The 20936-nt window shown below is 40.5% G+C and overlaps 1 protein-coding gene and 1 long non-coding RNA gene across 2 annotated transcripts in view; one reads left to right on the top strand and one right to left on the bottom strand.

Annotated features, from left to right (window-relative positions):
* The window catches only part of LOC134565278 (serine/threonine-protein kinase 26), a 26629-nt gene extending 24129 nt beyond the window's left edge, over window positions 1–2500 (top strand). The window contains exons 11-12 of the mRNA XM_063424793.1: window positions 37–173; window positions 583–2500. Coding sequence (XP_063280863.1) covers window positions 37–173; window positions 583–607 — 162 coding nt within the window. The 3' untranslated portion in view covers window positions 608–2500. The remainder of the gene's footprint in view (window positions 1–36; window positions 174–582) is intronic.
* Window positions 1861–9742, bottom strand: LOC134565279 (uncharacterized). The gene is made up of 2 exons (XR_010083851.1): window positions 9374–9742; window positions 1861–6076 (listed from the first exon to the last, which is right to left on the bottom strand). It is a non-coding gene; the product is annotated as an uncharacterized LOC134565279 (long non-coding RNA).
* Between the last annotated feature and the right edge of the window lie 11194 nt (window positions 9743–20936).

The following is a 20936-nucleotide window of genomic DNA, read 5'->3' on the forward strand; positions in this document are numbered from 1 at the left end:
AACTTCTGAGTTTAACGTTTTTGGTTTGCTCCTCAGCTCAAGCAGCAGGACACAAATAATGCTAACAAAAAGAAAGCAATTGAGGAACTTGAGAAAAGCATCAACGTGGCAGAAACAACATGTCCAGGGATCACAGATAAGATGGTGAAGAAACTTATGGAGAAATTTCAGAAGTAAGTAGTTTAGTGAATAAGAGAAAGATCTGCTATGTCCAGTGCTTTAAACCTTTAGCTTTGTAGTTATAGTTAACACTTCTGTTTGAGACTAAAACTAATATTAACAATTACTGGATCTGGTCTTGAAGTGTTGCAGCTTTAATGTAGTTGCTATATATTGCTTCTTTAATTTAGCCTGCAGGTTTGTCTTAAGCATACTTACAGGCAATAGGGGAGAACAGAGAATCTTTTTCTTACCTCTTTTAGGAATGTTTTCTTGACAATGTCACTTCTGATGGGTTTTTTACTATGAACCATTGAGATGAAGGCATGTACTAGTTTAGTGATGCAGAAATATTTATGTGCTGTTTGCCTAGCTGAAACAATATAAATAACAATTTTTTTAACTTGCATTTTTTATCTGTAGATTTTCTGTTAACGACTCATCCTAAGAAACTCCACACAATTGTGAATTGACTGCTCTTTCGTATGAACCCAGTGAAACCCACCAAAACTACTTCAAGCTTGGCAGTGCTTAGCTCATGAGCTCCTTGTGCCTTTTGGATCTTTGCAACATATTGATGGTGATTGAGGATTTGAAAGAACCTACTCAACTATTTTGTGGCAGTGCACATGGTTTTATATTTTCAGGAAATTATTTTGTAAAGAACAACTTTTAATATTGTAGTTTCCCCTGTTTAATCTGATAAATGTTGAGGTGCAGTTTTGCTTTTAGAAATAACCGTTACTTTAGTTAATAAAATGTGCAAGTACAGTATGTTTTGATGCTATTTTGTTCCTGTACATGGAGTTGTACAGGTCTTTTCATGAGTTAAACTTTTGTAAATCGCTAACAAGTTTCAGAGAAAAATAGCTTTTTCACAAGCATATTCAAGACATGTAATGTAGTGGCAAAGGGTATTGCTGCAGCACCTGCTTCAACCAGCATATAGTAATCGTGTCCTGAAAAACAAACCTGCAACAGTATTTATTTTAATTCTAAATTGGTACCATATTTTAGGCAGCTCTGTGATTAAATATATTTGACAGCAATATGGCAATAGTTTTCAGGTGTTATGTAGCAACAGGTCTGTCCTGATGTATGGTCTGTGTATTACCTTTTAGAACAGGTTTTCAAGTACTAACTCAATCTTATATCATCATGGTAGGAAAAGTTAGAGCAATACAGTCGAGAGGGTGGGGCTTTCGGCAATAATGGACAAAACCTGAAGTCCAATTTAACTTAATTTAATTTTTTTTCTCTCTGAGTATACATGCCTGGGTGGAAGGGAGCCAGAGAAGCTGAGCGTCGCATGTTGCATACCTCACACGCAGGTATCGGTGTAACACCAGCATTCTATGTGGTAGTGTTGTTTCTCCTGTAAGATATTTATACACATTTTTGTTCTGAAATACATTAAATACAGTACATCAACATAATTTGTTTATAATTTTCTGAAAGTGTATTTTAAATATGTATTTACCAGTTAATATGCAAACAACTGATTTATATATATTCTTTCACAAAAAGGTAGTACTGTGCAGTACAGAGTGATTTTTTTCCTAAAAAGTAGGTAAGACTATAAAGTTGCTTTCAGTTATATATTTATGGTACTGCTAGATGGGTAATCTCTTCTGTTGTTTTAATTTTCTTTTTTCCCTTTTCCAACCCAGTATGTATATTATGCTGAAGTTTTGAACTGGGATTGTTTTTCAGTACTTAGCTGTGGAACCATTGGTGTAAATTTATTTTTGATAAAGGCTGGGTGTGTTTATTTTATGGTTCAGACCTGCACATTTTGTTTTTGCACAAAAGTCATTTTAAAGAATCTGAAATATATCTGCCAAATATTGAAAAAGTAAAGGTGTACAAGTAAATACTGCATTTTTCATCAAATGTTGCCACTGCATCGTTTTTATTTAAAGGACACTTGTGAGAGATGGTGGTTAGATATGCCAAGGACAATTTTTTTCAATGGTGCCTACACTGTAAAAAAATTACTTTTAACTCCTTGTTTTAATTTAAAAAAAAATGTTTCTGTTTAAAACTTTCGTCTGCTATATAACTGAAATTCAATAAGAATTTATATCTGAGAAAAAATCTGGAAATAGTTTTTGAAAACAATAATGTTATGGATTAAATATTTTTATAAATGTAAAAGCAGCAAAAGTTGTAAATAGAGTTGATCTGAAGCTTTACAAAATAACTGCATCACAGAAACAAATTATAGTGCTCCTCTAGCTTCTGTAGTTCTTAGTCTTGTAAATCTGTTTATAGATGAAGCTTCAATGTTTTGGGGGGTTTAAAATGGTTTAAAAATAAATATTTAAGTTCTGTAAACTTTCATGAGCTTGCTCTGTTGTGCATCATTTTATTCTGGATTTCAGCAGCTGTGCAGAGGTTTGGACATGTCTGTCACAGACTTATGTTGTGAGGAAGGTGTTCCCTGCGTGGGTGCTTTGCAAAGCTCTGAGTGCCCCACACTGTCCTTGTCCAGAGGACACCTTCCAGCTGCTTTACCCCAGGGGATGGATGGAGCAGTCCCGGTGTTCAGTTTGGTTCCTTTCCTAGAGAGGAGACTCCAGGATGTGTGAGCTCAGATGTGTCCGGCAGTGCAGCAATGTCACAGCTCGGTCACAGCTCTGACTGCCTTTGGCCTCAGCGCGGGGCAGTGAAGGGACACAAAGGCCTGTGCCACAGCTCCCTCAACTTTCACCTCAGCAGTCTCAACACAAATCTCATTTTAAGGAGCTCCATATACATTTTTCACAATTAAAAACGTTTTTACTTCCATGTCACTTCCCTTAAGGTGTTCTTTTTCTGTGGGAAAGAGCTGATGGGAGTTCCTCCTGAGTTTTCTAACTGGTGGCTCTACCCTCTTGACACAGGATCTTTAATCTATGCAACTCTGAACAATTCTGAGTAGGTGGGGTCAGTAAAGGACATGGGAAATTGGAACCTGACATGTTTGAGATACAACTGTAATAAGTTGCTGAACTATGGTGCCTTTTCCTATGGAATGTGTGGGATGTATACCTACCTCATGGGACAGCATGGGAAAAACTTCCCCACATGTACAAAACAGACTCATTCTCTTGTACTACAGTCCTTTCAAGGTTTTTTTTTTTTATTGTGCTGCATATGCCTGAAGTCTCTGTGTATTCATCTCTTCACTTTTGAAAACTTTCAATCAAATCTCTTATTTAAGTCTTCATTAACTGGTATTTTTAATTGATCTCTATTTGGTATTGGTAAAAAAATCTTGGTTGTATGATTCTCAGAGTACAACTCCTTTTCTACAGGGAAGGGAGTCTTGGATAGGTTCTTTTTCTACATATCTAAAATAAGCCATCTGGTGCTTTAAAACAAATCTATCTCTCTCTTTTTGGGTATTTACTTCTCAACTTGTTACTACTTGTTCTTAAGTTTTCTACAATCCAGGATTTCTTCTCGTTGTGCACACAATTACTTAATTTGGATGGGTTATATAACAGTGGCTGTCAACACAAGTGTGTGTGATAAAAAAGAAACTTCGGTGTCTGTTGCAATTTTAGATTTTATGGCAGGGGTCCCCGGGGAGGGTTCCCCGGGTCCTAGGGTCGTGGGTGTTGGCATGCAGGCAGGCAAAGAGACTCCAGACGGCTGGTGAGGTGCTGATGAAATGAGGATTTATTTGGAGTCTTACCCGGGGAAGGCAGCATGGTCACTGAGGGAGAGGGGGAAGGGGAGAGAGAGAAGGGGAGAAGAGCGGAGCCTCTGGAGACTTCCCAGGCAAAGAGGACGAGCCTACTTCCCCCTGCATTCTTAACAGGGAGTTTCGAAGTAGGCGCGGTAAGATTCTCTAGTCAATAGAGTTACATATACACGATACTGCAGGGAGGTTACAGACTTAGGATAAACCATACACTTTCCAGGGGTGAGCCAGAGCATACAATTTCCATAAAATGCAATTCCACAAGTGTCTTTCTATATACAGCTTTCAGTAACACCTGTGACATGACACTGCCGATATCCCAGGAGGGAAAAGACAAAAAAATGAGTGACAGTAAAAGGAATAACAGAGGTCCAGTATGGCTTATACACCTACCTTGCCTGCCTATGGGTGTGCAACCCACAGCAGGTGTATATGATCTTCTTGATGGATGGGGAGTACAGTGGCCAACCCAGTCTTGCCCTCTATTTCTTTGTCACTTTTTTTTTTTTTTTTTTTAATGTCTAGGCAAATCATCTTTGACACTTCTTAACTGTAGTTTCTCACTGTTCTTCAGGTATTGCTTACTTAACAGGCACTAGTAATTCTCTATTTACAAGGATATATATATATTTAGTCTTAAAAGCTAGCCACAAAGTCTTTTTAGAGCTGACAACTAACTGTGCAGGCTAGACTGCACTTTTGAACAAAACTGAAATAACTGCATCTTTGAATTAGCCAGTTAATGCACTGTGACTCTTGCAGGCAATCTTCAGCTCTTTGGCGTGTGGTGGGAAAGAATTTTTACTGAGCTCTTAGGAGACTCTGGCATTACTGAACTTAGGGTGCCGTTCTCCTTTCCAGGGGACTAACTCACACCTTTGGTGTCACAGTATCTTTTAAAAGCCTCTACCTTTTGTGAAATGCAGCCAGACTTGAGGGACAGGTTAAAAGGAAACTTAAAAGAGAAAAATCTACTCAATAACAAAAATAAGTTAAACTGCAGAGGGACAGGTTAAAAGGAAACTTAAAAGAGAAAAATCTACTCAATAACAAAAATAAGTTAAACTGCAGAGGGTAAAAAAAAAAACTATTTTACTTTTTTACTTCTTTCTTCTCCACTAGGGTACTATGGGCTGTTTTTAACTCTTTAATTTCCAGTAAATATTTTAAAGTTAGAGCTTTACAATACTGAAAGTTTCTGGTGGGCAGATCTCCTGCCCAGCTTGTTTTTGGGGCAGGAGGACAACGAACTCTTGCTTATCCTTGAAGATTTTTCCTTCACTACTCTAGGAAAACTTAGGAAGACACATACACTATAGGATTCATTTCTCTCTAAGGCAAACATCTACTTAATCTGCCATGCATTGACTTGAGAGATTAGGAACTTTTCAGAAACCTTGATGAAAACTTCTTTTTAACAGCAAACAATACTACTAATTCTGTGAGACAGGTCTCATCTGCAAAAAGCTGGAAAACTCAGTAAAGTTTTAAAAACAACTTCTGTAAGAGTCACAATAATTTAGTGTCATTTGATGGTACACAATTTTAAATGCTATCACTAAACAGGGAAGAAGATGGTAAATGAACAAATGAAATGATAAAGATATTTTAAAGTAGTAAGAATCTTGTCATTTATACTATTTCTCTCCCATATTTTACCACAGGAAAAATCTGATATTTTCTTATATTTAAAAACAAAACAAAACATCTTCAAAAATCTTTCAATAAACATACAGAAAGATAGGGAAGATAAAAGAGGCAAAAAAATATTGTCTGTCTCATCAGGTACAAAACTTAAAATAATTTAGCCAAAATTCTAGTTGATTTGCATATGTTAAAACAAATAACCAACTCAAGTGGTGAGAAGGGGCAAGAAGAAGTTAGTTACATTAGATTTGTTACTTCTTGTGATCTCTATGCACTTGTAATACTGCACAGTGGGATGACATATCTTTCAGCTGTGAAGAAACAAGTAATTAGGAAGATCTGACAGACTAGATTGTTTTCCACTGATTAAAAAGTTCTTTGTCCAATTTTTCTTGAATTTTTTGGGTCTTTTCAGTTCATTATTACTCAGTCTTGTTTAAAATTCAACTTGGTATCACCTGGTTCAGATGTTGTAGTTCATTCTCAGGTTCTTAGACTGGTCTCTTTATCTTGCTGGCGTTGATTCATATTTGCAGCCTCAGGTGTCAGTCATACTGCAGCTTTAGTTGCTTGTAATACCTGAAAAAGCATCTTCATATTGTTGGGTTAAAGGACTGTTCTTTTCATTTTTGCAATTGTGATGGCATATTTTTTTAATACCATTTCTTCTACTTTATAAGCAACAGTTTCATAATCTAAACACTATCTCATAGGGTGTTACTTTCAGGTTTTAATCTGGGAATTAATTTCATCTATAATTCTTATTTTTTACTATGTTTTGAAACTTCTAATTTTTCCTATCAAACATTAGAATTATCACAACTCTTTTGACTTCAATTTTTGCCCTATTAAACTATTAAATTATTTTCTCTTATTTCTGAAGTTATTCCCCTTTTGTATTTTATAATTATTTTTAATGCCTCTAAAAACATTTAAAAACGAGCCTCTCATGTATTATTCCTTTTCAAATAGTTCCTTTTTTCCTCAAATTTTCCAAAAGTGTGTACTAACCCTAAAAGCATGCACACAATCAGTATGTATTTTACACTTTCTTCTATCAACAAAGGCACATCCTGACATTCTTTTCTTTGTAAAACTTTTAAACAAACTATCAACATATATTCTTCCTCCTTCTAGGAGGATCTTACTCTGTCACTTTCACCATCTCTCTGGTACAACTTCTGTTTTCAACAACACTTCTAGATCTTTTCCTAAAATGTTGAGACCTAGTTCTGGGATTAATAAAATATTACCTATCCATCTTTTGGTATTTCCGCTAATCACTACATCTTTTATGATAGAAACTTCAAACCTTTTGTTTCCCTCTGTCACTATTTCTAAAATTTCTTTACTCCCCTCACATCCTATTGGTTTTTTCATGATACAGGTTCTTTCTGCTTCTAAATCTACTAAAAATGAAAAACTTTTTCTCTAGAACCCACTTTTAAGCTTACCAAATGTGAAAAATATGGTTATTTAATTCATGTTCTATAGATAATTATAAACTGGAAACTGTAATATATTGTATAAAAGTATGTGTACGTGCTCCACCCGCGTGCCTCACAGATTTCCGTGGAGCACCTCTCCTGATCTTCCCGGTCCAGAAATAGAAGGTGAAAATACAAGGCACTAATGTTGTCAGAAGAAGACAATGAACATTGACCAACCTACACTCTGACTACGTGCAGCGAAGATCACCTAAGAGCAAGGACTTACTCTGGTCACTAGCCTACCTGCGGCAAAGTCATCACACGCTGCTACGGCCTTTAGATTACCTCAAAGCAAGGACTTACTCTGGACATTAGCATTTGAATATGGATCGAGGGACTTTTTCAGGGCTTAGTGTAAACACTCTTAATTGCCGGTGCTTAACAGAAACAATGGGAAGAGTGCTGCCGAAGGGGAAATAAAGCGTATTTATACTGAGCCCCTAAGCGGGCGAATTCGTGTACCCAGCTAGAGACCAGACTGCCAGGCTCTGTGTCTAAGGGTCACCCTTGGCTCTTTTTCCCGGGAGAAACTCTGTCAAGTAGGTATCGCTGTTTGTGGGGGGTTTTTTTTGTTGCTTAAAATTCTGTGATTTGGTTCCAAATTTTGTGATTTGAATTTTTAATAAACCAAATTATTGAATTTGGAAATAAATTGTCCTGGCATTTATAACACCAAAGGTTTTATATGATATTCATCTCTTGTAATGTAAACTTTATCATTTCCTCGTTCTTCTCCTGAGTGTAACTGCGCTTCACCCCCTCCCTCTTTGTCTTCAAAACTTGAGTTGAGATGCCCTTGGGTCCTAACTCCCAGTCCTCCAAGGCAGGGGGAGAAGGCGGAAGTTGGCACAGGGACCAGACCCTCCGAGGGGGAAAGGCAGGGACTGGAGCTGAAATTGCCCAAGAGACAGGGGAAAGGTCGCTTAGAGGAAGCCAGACTTCCGGGGCAGCCACCGGAGCCGCCACGGACCACACGGCTGGAGTAGGCGGGACCCCCGATGGGGCCAGCAGGGCAGCCACGGCACCTCTCAAGGAGGGGCCAAGGCGGCTTTCTCCATCGGCGTTCGCAGCTGCAGCATGAGCAGGGGGAAGGCAGGGCTGCGGGGAGCAAGGGAGACAGCAAGGGAGGCAGCGCTTCCAAGGGGTCCCACCTTTTCCTCTCTGTTTTTCTTTCTGTTTTTCCCTGGGAGTCTCTGCCACTTTACAGATTTTTATCTCTGTACTATCTGTGTCTCCTATCCAGCATGCAGCATACTCTTTTTCTTCTGGATTAAATGGTTCTTTTGAATTTACAAGTATGTTTAAAGCTTGACAAATCCACACTTCCGTTGATCCGTATCTGGGCCAATACACATGGTCTGATCTTATTTCCTTTTTTGCCCATTCTATGACACAAAACTGTATCATCTTTACTTTGTCTTTCTTTCTTGTACTAGGGTTATTATCCCAGTTAGCTAACATGACCCCCAAAGGGCTATCCTGGGGAATTTCTTTTGGTATTTTCTTACCTTTTCTTCTCTCAACCTAACTTGCTTGTTTTCTGTCCCATTTCCCAAGATTTTATCTATTTGTTTCTTGCTCCTGTTTCCTTCTTTCTCTAACCACCTATACTCTACCTTCTCCTCCCCTCACCTCAGGCACACAACACTTTTCTTCTACTTATATTTTAGAGTACAATACATTACAATGTACCACCCCTCCAGAAAATAAAGTCAAACTGGAAATTAGCAACCCATATTACGTTTACTTTCATTCATCATACTTAGTCAGTTTTATTTCTTCAATCTCTCATTCTCTCCCACTCACAACTGAATGACACAAAATTTGGTGCCTTTTCAGATTACTTATTAATATCCCCTCGTGTATTTTTAAGGTCTCTTATGTTATTGGTTAATCTCAGATGTTTTTACTTTCAACCCAGCAACCCTTCAAAGCCCAGCTTCTCAGAAACTGAAACTTTCAACCCAGCCACTTTTAAAAGTCTAGGTTTCTTGACTCTGAAACTCTCAACCCAGCCAGATTTTAAAGTCCAAATTTCTTGGATTTTCCAACCCTCAATTTGGCCACAAAAAAAAAAAAAGAGGAAATTTTAGGGCCCTTCTTTCCTTTTTATCTCGTTTCCCAGTGGATTATACTGGAAAACACTCAGCTCCCTATACCAGAAGTCCAACCCCTCCCTTGGGACCCTGTCTCAACCACCGGGGGGCATTTCTCTCACTCCTTTTATCTTTCTCTTTGCCTCGGTACTGGCCGCCTTTCTCATGAAAGGACAGAAACGCAGCTTAAGAGGCTCCACGCTCGTTTCCCCGGTCTAGCCAGCATCTCATTCACAAATTTCACACGTTCCACTCCCCCCAGTATCCGCCCCCTCTGGAAAGGTACTTACAATCTTTCTTTTCTTTTTCCAGGTCTTTGTACACGAGTGTTTTATGGGGCTAAAGTACCGCGGTTTTTTTAAGGCAGCCTTTTAACCCTTTCCTTTGCTCTATTGTCTCCTTCTTGTCCTCGGGGTATTAACCTGCCACTTCCAATCCCCACCAGGAGAAGCAAAGCGAGGCCGCCAAAAATCAGACAGGGTGCCTCCCCACTCTTCCTCTCCCGACATCTCAGAAGTCGCGGTATGTTGGGAAGGATGAAGTAGAGAGGCCTTGTAAATATGATGGTTTAGATTCTAGGAGTTTGAGACCAACAAGTGAGATAGAAATGAAGGCAAGCTTTGAGATGTAAAATATCAAGCCATCAGCTAGTGAACAATAGTGTGCCTAGCTGAGGGCCAGCTCCCTTGATTAAACAATACCCTTCTGCTTGCCAAAGGTAATGGGACAGTTCTATTGGCTGTATGTAAATGTTGTGAGAGTGATATCTTGTATTAGATTGGTTGGTCCAACACAGACTATTCAACTTGGAAAAACATTTATTGTATGGTATTCAGAACCTCCTTCTCTTTTTCTGCCCTCTCCTGGCCTACTTTAGCCCTGCCTAGCAGATACAAGCAAGACCCTCACAATAAACCACGTGCTACCTCAGCTGTTTTGCTTATAGAGATACTTTGTTGCCGACTATGCCGTCACCGAGAAGCTCCTACAATTGGTGCCCAGATGTGGCTGAAGGATCGATTCAGCTTTTCCACCTGTGGGAGACTTCTCCATGGACGCTAACTAAATAACCAGTTTTAGCCACCTGAAAAGTGTCGCGAGCATGGCTTACTGCTGCAGTGCAGCACCATAGCTGGAGCTCTTAAATTCTGCTGAGGTACACCTGGAGCACGGGAAGCTGTTACTGCAGTAGCAGTCTCCTCGAGCTCTCAGAGGAAACTACCTGGCTGTCCTTGAGCATGGGGCCACCGCTGAGCAGCGGCTCCTTGGAGCTCTCCTGAGGTCTGGCGTAAAAACCCGCTAGCACTGTCTCGCCGTTGCTGGCAGCGGCATGCCTGGAGCTCTCCTGAGGAAATCTGCAGCACATCAGAGCACATGCAAGTGTTGCTGAAAGCACCGCCCGCACTACAGCTCTGAGTGGGACGTCCCGAGCACGGCAAGCCGAAGCCGGTACTCTGAGGAGGGACGTGAAGCAGCGTCCATGCTGACGGGAGTGCCTGGCCAGCACTCCACGCCATTCGAGCTGAGAACCTTGCTTTGGCGACACACAGGTGAACAACAAATCAGTCTAATAATGGAGCAAACACACTCTACAGGTGATAAATATCTTTATAAGCAACTAAAGCATTTATTGAGCTCCAGTCCAAGTAAATTACCGAAACAAGAGCTAAAAAACCTCTGAGAATGGACTTTGGTCAATTTCCCAAATGTTGACCGGTCAGCTCTCTTCACCAAAGAATTTTGGGACACAGTTGGAATTAAGCTCTTTAATAATATTTCCTGTCGTGATTTCACGGTCGCGGAGCTTGTCCCAGCCTGCAGGGTGCTTATAGAGCTGCTAGCTGTGAAGGAGCAACCCGCAGCGGCTGCTTTGCAAAGCGCCGCTCCCGCCGTGAGTTTGTAGCAGGACACTCCTACCACCTTCCAGCTGAACCTTGTGGCTCCGGTACCTGCTGTCCCACTTGCCCCTGCCGCCCCATCAAGCAAGGCCCTCACAATAAACCACGTGCTACCTCAGCTGTTTTGCTTATAGAGATACTTTGTCGCCAACTCTGCCCTCACCGAGAAGCTCCTACAGAGGTATTTTCCCCCATATGGGCCACCAAATTGTGAAAGACGAGGTTCACTTGGTAAAATTTAAAAGTTTAATAAAAAAAATACAAATAGACAATCAGAGACAATAAGAACAAAAGTATTCTTTTACAGGCACCTGGGTACCTTCACATGGGATTCACCATACAGGTGCCCTGCTTAACAAGTCTCATCCCTTAAAAACACTAGTGTGTTGAATACTCATACATTACATACATGATTCAAACATTCCTTTCAAATCTTAGGTGTTCCTGCTTAATCTCACCCCCCCCCCCTTCTCTTTTCCATGTATAAATCTGGTCTACTCATGGCTCCATTCAGTCACAGGGCTGTGCCATAAATCTTTTCTCAGAACCTTTTTAGAGTCGTTGCTGCTATCTCTTATCAAGTTAGGATACTGTGAAAAAAAAATTCTTTGGTTATCTTCTCTATTTCTTGAGCTAATTACAAAAGCATCTTTACATAACATAGTTTCTATTTTACTATTATTCTATAACCTAAAAACTACATTTACCATATTACTGAAAGAAACTATATGAATACAGCATAACTTCCCAACATAACACATGGGATATTCATTTTATTATGTGCGAAAAGCCAATTATATAATATGCATTTATAACAACCCTCTATCAAACTGTGCCAACAGACTGCCATTCTTAAATGTTATACTGAGTGCTTGCTCTTGCTCTTTCCAAGGTGTAGAGCTTTTGGAATGGGGAAGAAACAACCCTCTAGCCAGAAAGATTATCCCTTTTTTCAGTAGAACGTGTGCCAGAGCAGCATGAGGGATCTCTGCAGTTCACAGCTTCAGCACAGGGTAACTAGGAGCAGAAGCAAACCTTAGAATGTACTCACTGTTTGGGCTAATGCGTTTCTTTGGGCAACCAAAAATGTGGCTGTTTTCAGCAGCCTTCCGGGATCTCCACAAGTCTCTCCAGTTGCTGGGACAGTGAAGGCACAGAGGCAGCCAGGCTGCAGAGCAGGAGAGCGAAACTATCGGAGTACCTGGGTCCCGGGGTCAAGTCCTGGCTTGTTCTAGACCCTGATAATGGACCGAAGATAAAAGACAGAGGTGCTCTTTTTCTTCCTCGTGACCACGGTCCCACAGCTTTATTGTAGAACCCAAACTCCAGGAGAAAGAGAAAGAGAAAGAGAAAGAGAAAGAGAAAGAGAGAAGGAGAGAGAGAAGGAGAAAGAGAAAGAGATCCACGTGGTGGGGGGTTTTAAGCCCAGGGAAAAGGGGGGGGGGGAGGGGGAGAGGAACCACAACCAATGGGAAAAGACCCAGGGAGGGGCCGTAGGGAGGAATCAAATAAAGGATACTGAAACCCAGAGGGGGGGTACAGAATATACCATGTGCAAAATATAATAAAACTATTTTTGTGTGCAAATATGACAAACCACCCAGTGCAATATAATAACAAAAATGAACTAACTATTTAGTGCACTGCAACAGGAAACCAACTCCTTGGAGCACTGAGGAGGGAAGCTCCTGAGCTGGGAGGCTCAGGGCAAGGTGTGCTGGAGGGAGTGTGCCTGCAGGACTAGGGGTGCAGATTCCACAGGGCAGAAGGAGGAACTCAAAACTCCAGTGTGAAGAACTGTTTTTTATTGTCCACCTTCTAAAACAAAGGACAGCAACATGCAGGGTGAGCAGGACCCAAAAGCCCAGTTCTTTCTACATTTTAATCTATTTTTTTTTTTTTGTCCCAGCTTCTGTGTTTCTGAAATCCTTCTAGCAGGCTGCAGTGGTTTCTCTGCTGTCGATTTTCTGGGCTGTCCCTCTGCTTACAGTCATGTCCTACAAAGACTGACAGGGTTGTTCTTAAAGAAAATTATCAAGATCCCTCCTAAAATCTTATGGAGATGTCATCATTCTCAAGATTTCATGCAGTTTTAGGGTGATAGTAAGCTTTTTTAATAAAAATACTTCAAAGAAGCTGCCTGTTCCTTTCCTACCTGCTCCTGCTATCTTTTTTCCCATGCTGCTTAACTGAGGACAGATTTGGGGAAGCAAAGGACCCCAAAGAACCCCTTTACACATCTCTCTCCCTCAGATTTAAGCAGAGCACTGAGGTATTGGGGCTGTCACGGTGTTGCCAGGAGATGATAGCTGATGTGCCTAAGCAAAGCACAATTAGAGTATGAACCCACTTCCCAGCGCTCACCATGGGGTGCAACAGGCTGTTTCTACAGGTTAAAAGATCTTAAAGGTCCAAAGACATTTTAAGGTTATTACAGAGTTGTTTATTACATAAATGCATAGGTCTGAAGGCAAAAGAGTTCTGGATATGCGGTCTTAGAATGGTTATGAGCATAAAATCCCAGAAAAATGAAACACCAGGGTAAACCGTAAACTGTTTCTGGATTTCTAAACTAAAAAAAAAAGCCTTTTTCCTATGTATACCGGTGTAAAATTGCACTTATAGATATATCCACTGACAGATGGATATTTTGTACTTCAAAGAATGGATATTCAATAAGATCTGTTTACTATAATTGCAAGCTCCTCAATTCTTATGAATTGACTGCTCCTGTAGATACTGGGGGTTGCAGCAGCTGGTAGACTGGTCAGTATTTATGATTGATATCTAGAAATACAAATATTACATAAGTGCACAGGTACTCTGAACAAATGCATAACTATTAAGAACTGACAGCAATCAGAAAAATTCAGGTACAATAATTAAGAATATTTCAGATGACAAGCATAATTAATGACTGTTAATGATAACACATATGTGAAATCAGATAATTATTAATTACTAAAATATTGTGCCATCATCTCAGAGTCTCCAAACAGCTTATGGAACCTTTTTTCAGTGGGGACGCAGACATCTTTTCCCGGGCAAGGTGCTCAGGTCCACTCCAAAAATTGGTTCAGCTGTCATTTTATAGGGTCAAACTGTCAAGTCAAAATAACTTGAATTTATTTTTGAGGCAGAAAATATCTGAGTTTGTTGGCAGAACATCTGTCCAAATAGAGTCAAGAGTCTGGCCAGGACCCAGGCTCTAAACTGGAGTGATATTCCTTAATATCTTTTTGTTGTTGTTGTTAAAAACAAGCCTCTTAACAGCAGTTATAAAATGCTTAAACAGTTAAAAAAATAAAAGGAAAGATCTTGAAATGACATGTGTCTTTTGATAATTAGAAAAAGGATATTAAAGCACATAAAAATCAACTGTAAATAAGGAAAATTAACAAATTCACATCATATGATTAATATATCAATACTAATCATTTCAAGAAGTTGAAATAACACCTTTCTAAACTATCATACCCTTATAACCTACCAACTCCCCCCCAAAAAAACCCCCACTAAAACACCTTACAAACAACAACAATTATGATGTGGATTTGTGAAATCGTAATGAATAATAAAACTTTTCATGAAATCAAGCATATGGTAAACTGCATCTTCTTCCATCTACTAATAGGTGTTCACCAGTGTTTCATCACAGATGTTCCAGAGACGTATCTTATCTCTAGAAATAATTAAACCTTGCAGATGAGATGAGTCTATTTTAACAGAACTTAGGGTAATTTTAAAATCAAACAATTCTTAAACTCAATATGAATAAATTTTGGCAGAAAGAATTTTAAATTATATGAAAGAATTTTAAATTACTTAAAAGAATTTTAAATTATATGAACTTAATAAAACTCATATGCAAAAAAAACTTAATAATATCATCTAAATTTTATAAAACTTGAACTTAACTTAAAAGTAACCTAAACTTAACAGGGCTTAAGCTTAACTGAACTTTACATGACATAATTTAACTGAGCAATACTTAGCCTATAGTTAAACTAAACCACACAGGAATTAATACTGACAGACTACTAAAATAGAACTTAGACATATATATAATAAATGACTCAAATCAAAAATCCATTTCTATTTTACTCTCCATTGTGATAGTGCTCTATATTATAATGGGTTTCTGTATAGATCAGACTGCAAGATAAGTGTTGTTCTTTTTGGTGGTGACTGCTTTCCCTGCAAGTGGACTGAAGGAGCCCAGAAGAGATGCTGGACAGAGGTTTTCCATTTACATCTAGCTTAGAGCGACACTGATTTGCATAATTTCTCCCCTTTTTACATCTAGGGCAGTGATGAGGTGGTTTTGAATTTTGTGCTGGCTCTGAGCAACGCTTTGATATGTGTCCAGGCTTCCCACATCGGAAGCAGTCTTTTGTCATTCTTGTTGTCTTGTGATGTCTTGTTCTTTTGCTGAAGTGCTGAGTTGAGGACTTCAAAGGCTTTTACAAATTTGTCATCCCTTACTTCTGCTTGAAGTGTTACCTTAAGAGCAGCAATAGTTTTGTAATATATTGTGAAATTTCCTTTTCTCTACAAGCTTTGATCATTTGATGTATAGAAGGCTGTGGATCAGGCAAAGCTCTAATTATTTGTTTACATTCTTCGTTAGCATTAACAAAGGCAAGATGCTCAAGCAGATAAAGATGTGCCAGGTCATCCTTGCATTGTGTCTCTACTGCATCTATCAGACTATCTACAAATGTAAGAAATGACTCTGATGTTCCTTGCTTTATTTTGGTTTAAGTCCCTTCAGGAGATTCCACTGACTGAGTCAACACCAGAGCTTTGCAAGCAGCATTTTTAATGTCCCCGTGTTTTTGTGGTTCCTGCTTGGAGTTGACACCCTCTCTGCCATCCCTATCTGGCAAAGCTAAAAGCAGCTCTTCAGCCAAGTTAAAGTCCTTTCATTGCTTGGCATCTGACTGCTGCCCAGTCTGTCAGAGACTCACGCTGACTTCTTGGAGGACACCTTGATTCAGGCAGAGATGAGGGGTGTTCCGTGTCAGAAGATAAGTCTCCTTCCCAGTTTGAGTCTGGTGGGTCTGAAGTTGATGAATCCTATTCATTGTCCGAGGCAATATCATTTGTATCTCTGCTTTGATACATTATAATCCTGTGGTGTCTTCCATTGATGTTCTGTGTAGTTGCTTCGCTTTGGTACCTGCCCGCCCTGTTCCCCCTCCTTGTAGAAACATTGGTATTGTCCAAGTCCTGTGTAGGGTTAGGGGGGTTTGACGCAGGCGCAGAAGGCATGATGAAGTGGTTTACAGTGTGGTGTGGGTGAGCAGGCACCGGCGCAGGCGCTAAAGGCAGAACAGTGTGGTTTGGCGCAGGCATGACATCATTCCACTGCACCGGTCCTTTTCTGCGGCTGACATGATCCGCATGGCTGCATAATGGCAGCACGGTTGCCAGCAGAGGCATTTTTGGTCGCACTCCGGGGTGGCAGTCCCCGATGGGTGGTACTAGGTTGGGTGCCAAATCCCTTGCGTTGTGGCTGAGCCCGCTTTCTTAGGGCAGCGGCAGCGGTGGCTCCGGTAGACTGTGCAGTGTTTGCTGTAGGAATTCACTGGTTCCTGTTGCGAGCCGTGAATTTTCGGATGGCAGCGGGGTTGGCTCCGCTGTGTTTAGCTGAAGCAGTGGTGTAAAAGGCACCAGGAATCCCGCTTCTGAGCAAGGCCTGGCCTGTGTAGCCACGTTCCGGGGCCTCCCGCCATGGACCCATGTGATCGGATCGTGGCAGCGGGGGTCCCTCCGCAGCCACTTTCCGGGGTTCAAGCTGGCAGGGGGGGGTCTGACGATACTGTAATTTGTGTTTGGGGTCCCGTGTCCACGGCCGCATGCAGTGGAACTGACACACGGAAAAGACTAAAACTCGGAGGCAGAGCGAGTTTTCGCTGGGCGCGATGTGAGATAATTCTCAAAGGCATGCGCACCTCGGTCACTTTACATTTCTCTTTTATCTTCGTTTTTCTTTTATCTGTGTTTCTCTTTTATCTTCTGGAATGTTACATATGTATTGAGTTTCACAAGACCCTCATGCATATTCATCCTTTGGCTCTCCCCCCTCTGCTTCGTATGCTAATTAGCTCATCAGTCTTTTGCGCCTGCGCAGTTGTCTCTGGTGGTCTTCTCTGGGGGTCTCAGCGATGAAGGAAGAAGTCTTCCTCTCAACTCCTCTCGAGATGAACTTTTGACCCTGGCGCCTTGCGCATGCTCACTGATGCTCTGGTCATAGCTCAAGCTGTAAGGTCAGTTTTATCTGTCCCCGGGGGTGCAAGGCGCCTGTTATCTTAGTATCTTTGGTTCACTTGCATTCTTGTCTCCTGCTTTGGGTAAGCATTCTCCTTCTTATCAAGCATCCTTGCATTCCTACATACTTCTGTTTTTTCTAAGGGCAGCAATACATCATCTGAATGCCTACTCTTTTAAAGAACTTTTTCTAATTTCTATGATTAATATCCTCTAATTTCTAATATCATGTTTCAGTCCCCCCTTTTCAATAAGGTAGTAAATTCTTTTACGTAGTACAAGCTCCAATCCTTTACGATATGTGTCTCTCAACGCCTTGCCATGTACTTGGGATAAAGAGGTTAATATTGCTATTCATTGTAACAGTTTCCAATTCTAAATAAGCATTACAAAAGACAGCATTAAAGTTATACTAACTAATAGTAGTAAGACAATGATGGGGTGACACAATGTATTTCGGATCCCAGTTGCGGTGAGTGACCATCCAAAGAATGAGTCTTACTAATTGTGACTTGCATTTTGTTTTACCCTTTGTAGAAGGGTACATGATGGACAGTAATTAAGGTTTTCTCTCCAGTTTCCTGAATACTTTTTAGAATTTTAACAAGGTCCTGATGATTGGTTAATTGTTTGATTAAAGTGAGATTCATCCCAATAGGTGTGGGTGACAACTTGTGATGTATTGTCAGACAGCTAGCTGGCGGGACACAACTGGTGCCAAATACAGAAAGTCACACCCTAGAATTTTAACGAAGTTACAAATACAAATGTTAGACTGATTCTTGCTAATCAAAGTTACATTATCCCTGTCTACTTTTATATAAGCACACGCAGTCCTTAGGCATACACAACCTTGACCAATATATACAAGTATAGTTTTTTGACCAGTATTTGGATGAATTTCAAAATGACACACACTTTGTTCAGTATCAAGACATATATCTCAAATATCGATTGTGTTACTTTCACAAATGAACTCCTGCTGTTCTCTGGTAATGCAAGATTCTAGATTCACAGTTTGCCATTTCTTATTCACTCTCCGTGCCCACGTTCTGTGTTTTGAAGGGTGGAGCACTGATCTTTCATGATTCAGCCCTAGTGCTATAATGGGGTGAATAAGATAAACTGTGGCCTTGCAATGGTGAGCACAAACGCAGTAGCCATACTGGCAATTGGATCATAAGTGAAGTTTACCAAGGTCAACCAGGATTGAAATTTCTTTTCAAATTGAGTAGCATTTTCCCAGACAGCTTTTCGGATTTCCATTGGAAAGACTCCTTCACTTCTTTCTCTTATAATCAATGCAGCTGTTGATTGCAGCCACAGTTGTGCCTGTATACAGCTGAAAGCCAAAGATATATTATTCTGAGCTATACCAAGTACATCTATGATTAACCTATGGTCTTGGTCCTCTGCTTTTTCCCAACTTGGCAACACTTTTGAAACCTGCCACTGACTTGTTCCCAATGCCAACAAAGATGATTGTAAGAGTTGTTTTAATTTAGTTAGATCACTTGTTGCAGTGGCTAATTTATTCATTAATATTTCAGAATCAATTCCATTTAGAACTCCTAGCCCTGCCCCCAATATTCCAGTCAGATCCCTTCGCATTCTACTCTTGGTGTATGTTTGCCTTTGCAACCATGTTGTCCACCCTTCAAAGGATGTCTTTAGGAAGGAAGAGCAGGCTGGTTGAACTGCAGAGATGTTAGTTTGCATTAGTAGTTAAGGGACCACTTTGGATTAAATAGGAATTGCTGTTGGCCCATGTCAATTATTACATATGGGCCTATTTCATAAATTTTGGGTCCAAACCTGGTTGGTGTGATTGGGGTTTGGGCTGGGGTGCTAGTATAAGTTGTAATGGGTTTAGTGGCATTTATTTTAAACTTGAAGGAGAGCCCAATATTGTCATGGGCCCAAAGACAGACCACCTCAACAGTTCGTACTAATGTAAAATTATACCAGCAATCCAATTCACTTGAACAACTACAAACTTGTGTGTGTTTGCCTGTGCGGGTGGTTGAAGTGCTAATTTGGATTGCCTTCTTATGAGCAGTTCCATTAATCAGCCTACATCCTATTCTAATTTCCTCTCCTATAGTCCCTTGGAGCGACCACAGCTTCTGTTTTTGCCAGTTGTCTTTTATACACGTGGTTCTTGTGCATGACTACAGTTGATAGGTTTAAATCTTTTATATTAGAATACTCTCCCATGGATCCAGTATACTGAATGAAAGCTTGGGACCAAGGCCATTCGGTATCATTCTGGCTAGAGGTATTTCTCAGTTCTTGGATTACGATTATGATTATGCACCAAACAATTTTCTCAACTGAGCTCTTGCAACTTAGATTATAGAACATACTCAACCACAATGTACTTATTTTGCTGGAGTGAATTTTAGTTTCAGTTCTTTATCACCCAGTGTTACTTTCCAGAAGGTCTCAGGAGTTTTCTTCACTAGGGAGTGGTGAATCCAGGCGTTCTGCTCTTGGATTTTAATTGCAGTAAAAGTGGTGAGAAGCACTTGGAACGGTCTTTCCCACTGCGGCTCCAAGGTTTTTTCCTGTAAAAGACTTGACATACACATAATCCCCAGGTTGTATGTCATGCACTGGCCTATCTAGCCCTCTGCTTTGAGTTCCAGCCACATGTTTCTCAATTTTTCTAAGCTGTGTGCCTAAGGCTATCATGTACACAGTCAGCCTTTCTTCCCTGATTTGGGTGGATACCCCTTTTTGCACCCCATATGGTCTCCCATAAAGCATTTCAAAGGGGCTTAGCTTTTCTTTAGTTCTGGGCTTAGTCTGAATTCGCAGCAATGCTAATGGGAGAGACTGGAGCCAAGGTAAATTAGCCTCTTGCCCTAGCCTCACAATTTGTTGTTTAATCAGATGGTTCATTTTTTCAACTTGGCCACTTGACTGGGGATGGTATGGCATATGAAGTTCCCAGTTTATGCCCAGATGCTGACTGATCTGTTGAACCACCTTTGAAATGAAATGCGGTCCCCTGTCTGAAGATATTGTGGCTGGAACTCCAAAGCATGGTAATATTTTTTGCAGTAACACCTTGGTTACTTCCCGGGCTTCGGCAGTTCTGGTGGGGAAAGCTTCTGGCCATCCTGAAAAGGTATCTGTTAGCACCAACAAATATCGATACCCCCCTTTTCTTGGTAATTCTGAAAAATCAATTTGCCACTGCTGACCGGGTCTATGGCCCTTTCCAATTTAGCCAAGGTTTGGTTTAGGGGTATTCTTATGGTTAGTCTGGAGGCAAAGTTCACACTGCCGGGCCACTTGGGTGATAGTGGCATATAAATTCCTGGCAGTGATCTTTCCAATCAAGTAATTATACAAAGCATCAATTCCTCAGTGTGTTTTCTGATGTTCTTCCCTTACTAATGGCCGCAGTAAATGGGAGGGGATAACCAATTTCCTTCCTTCTGTAGTAGCCCATCCCTCTTGGTTATAGGTTATTGTACACTGGCTTACCTTTGAGGGAGATTTGGCCATCAGGAATCAGGGCTCCTTCCACTATCACCTCACCTTTTGCTGCTTCTTTTGCCTCTCTGTCCGCCAGCTCGTTTCTCTCTTCCAATTCTGAGCTCACTTTTTGATGTGCCTTAATGTGCATGATTGTCACTTTTTCAGGCAGTTGAACTGCTTTCAGCAGCTGTAT

The sequence above is a fragment of the Prinia subflava genome (assembly GCF_021018805.1).
Source record: "Prinia subflava isolate CZ2003 ecotype Zambia chromosome W unlocalized genomic scaffold, Cam_Psub_1.2 scaffold_54_NEW, whole genome shotgun sequence".
Taxonomy (NCBI): domain Eukaryota; kingdom Metazoa; phylum Chordata; class Aves; order Passeriformes; family Cisticolidae; genus Prinia; species Prinia subflava.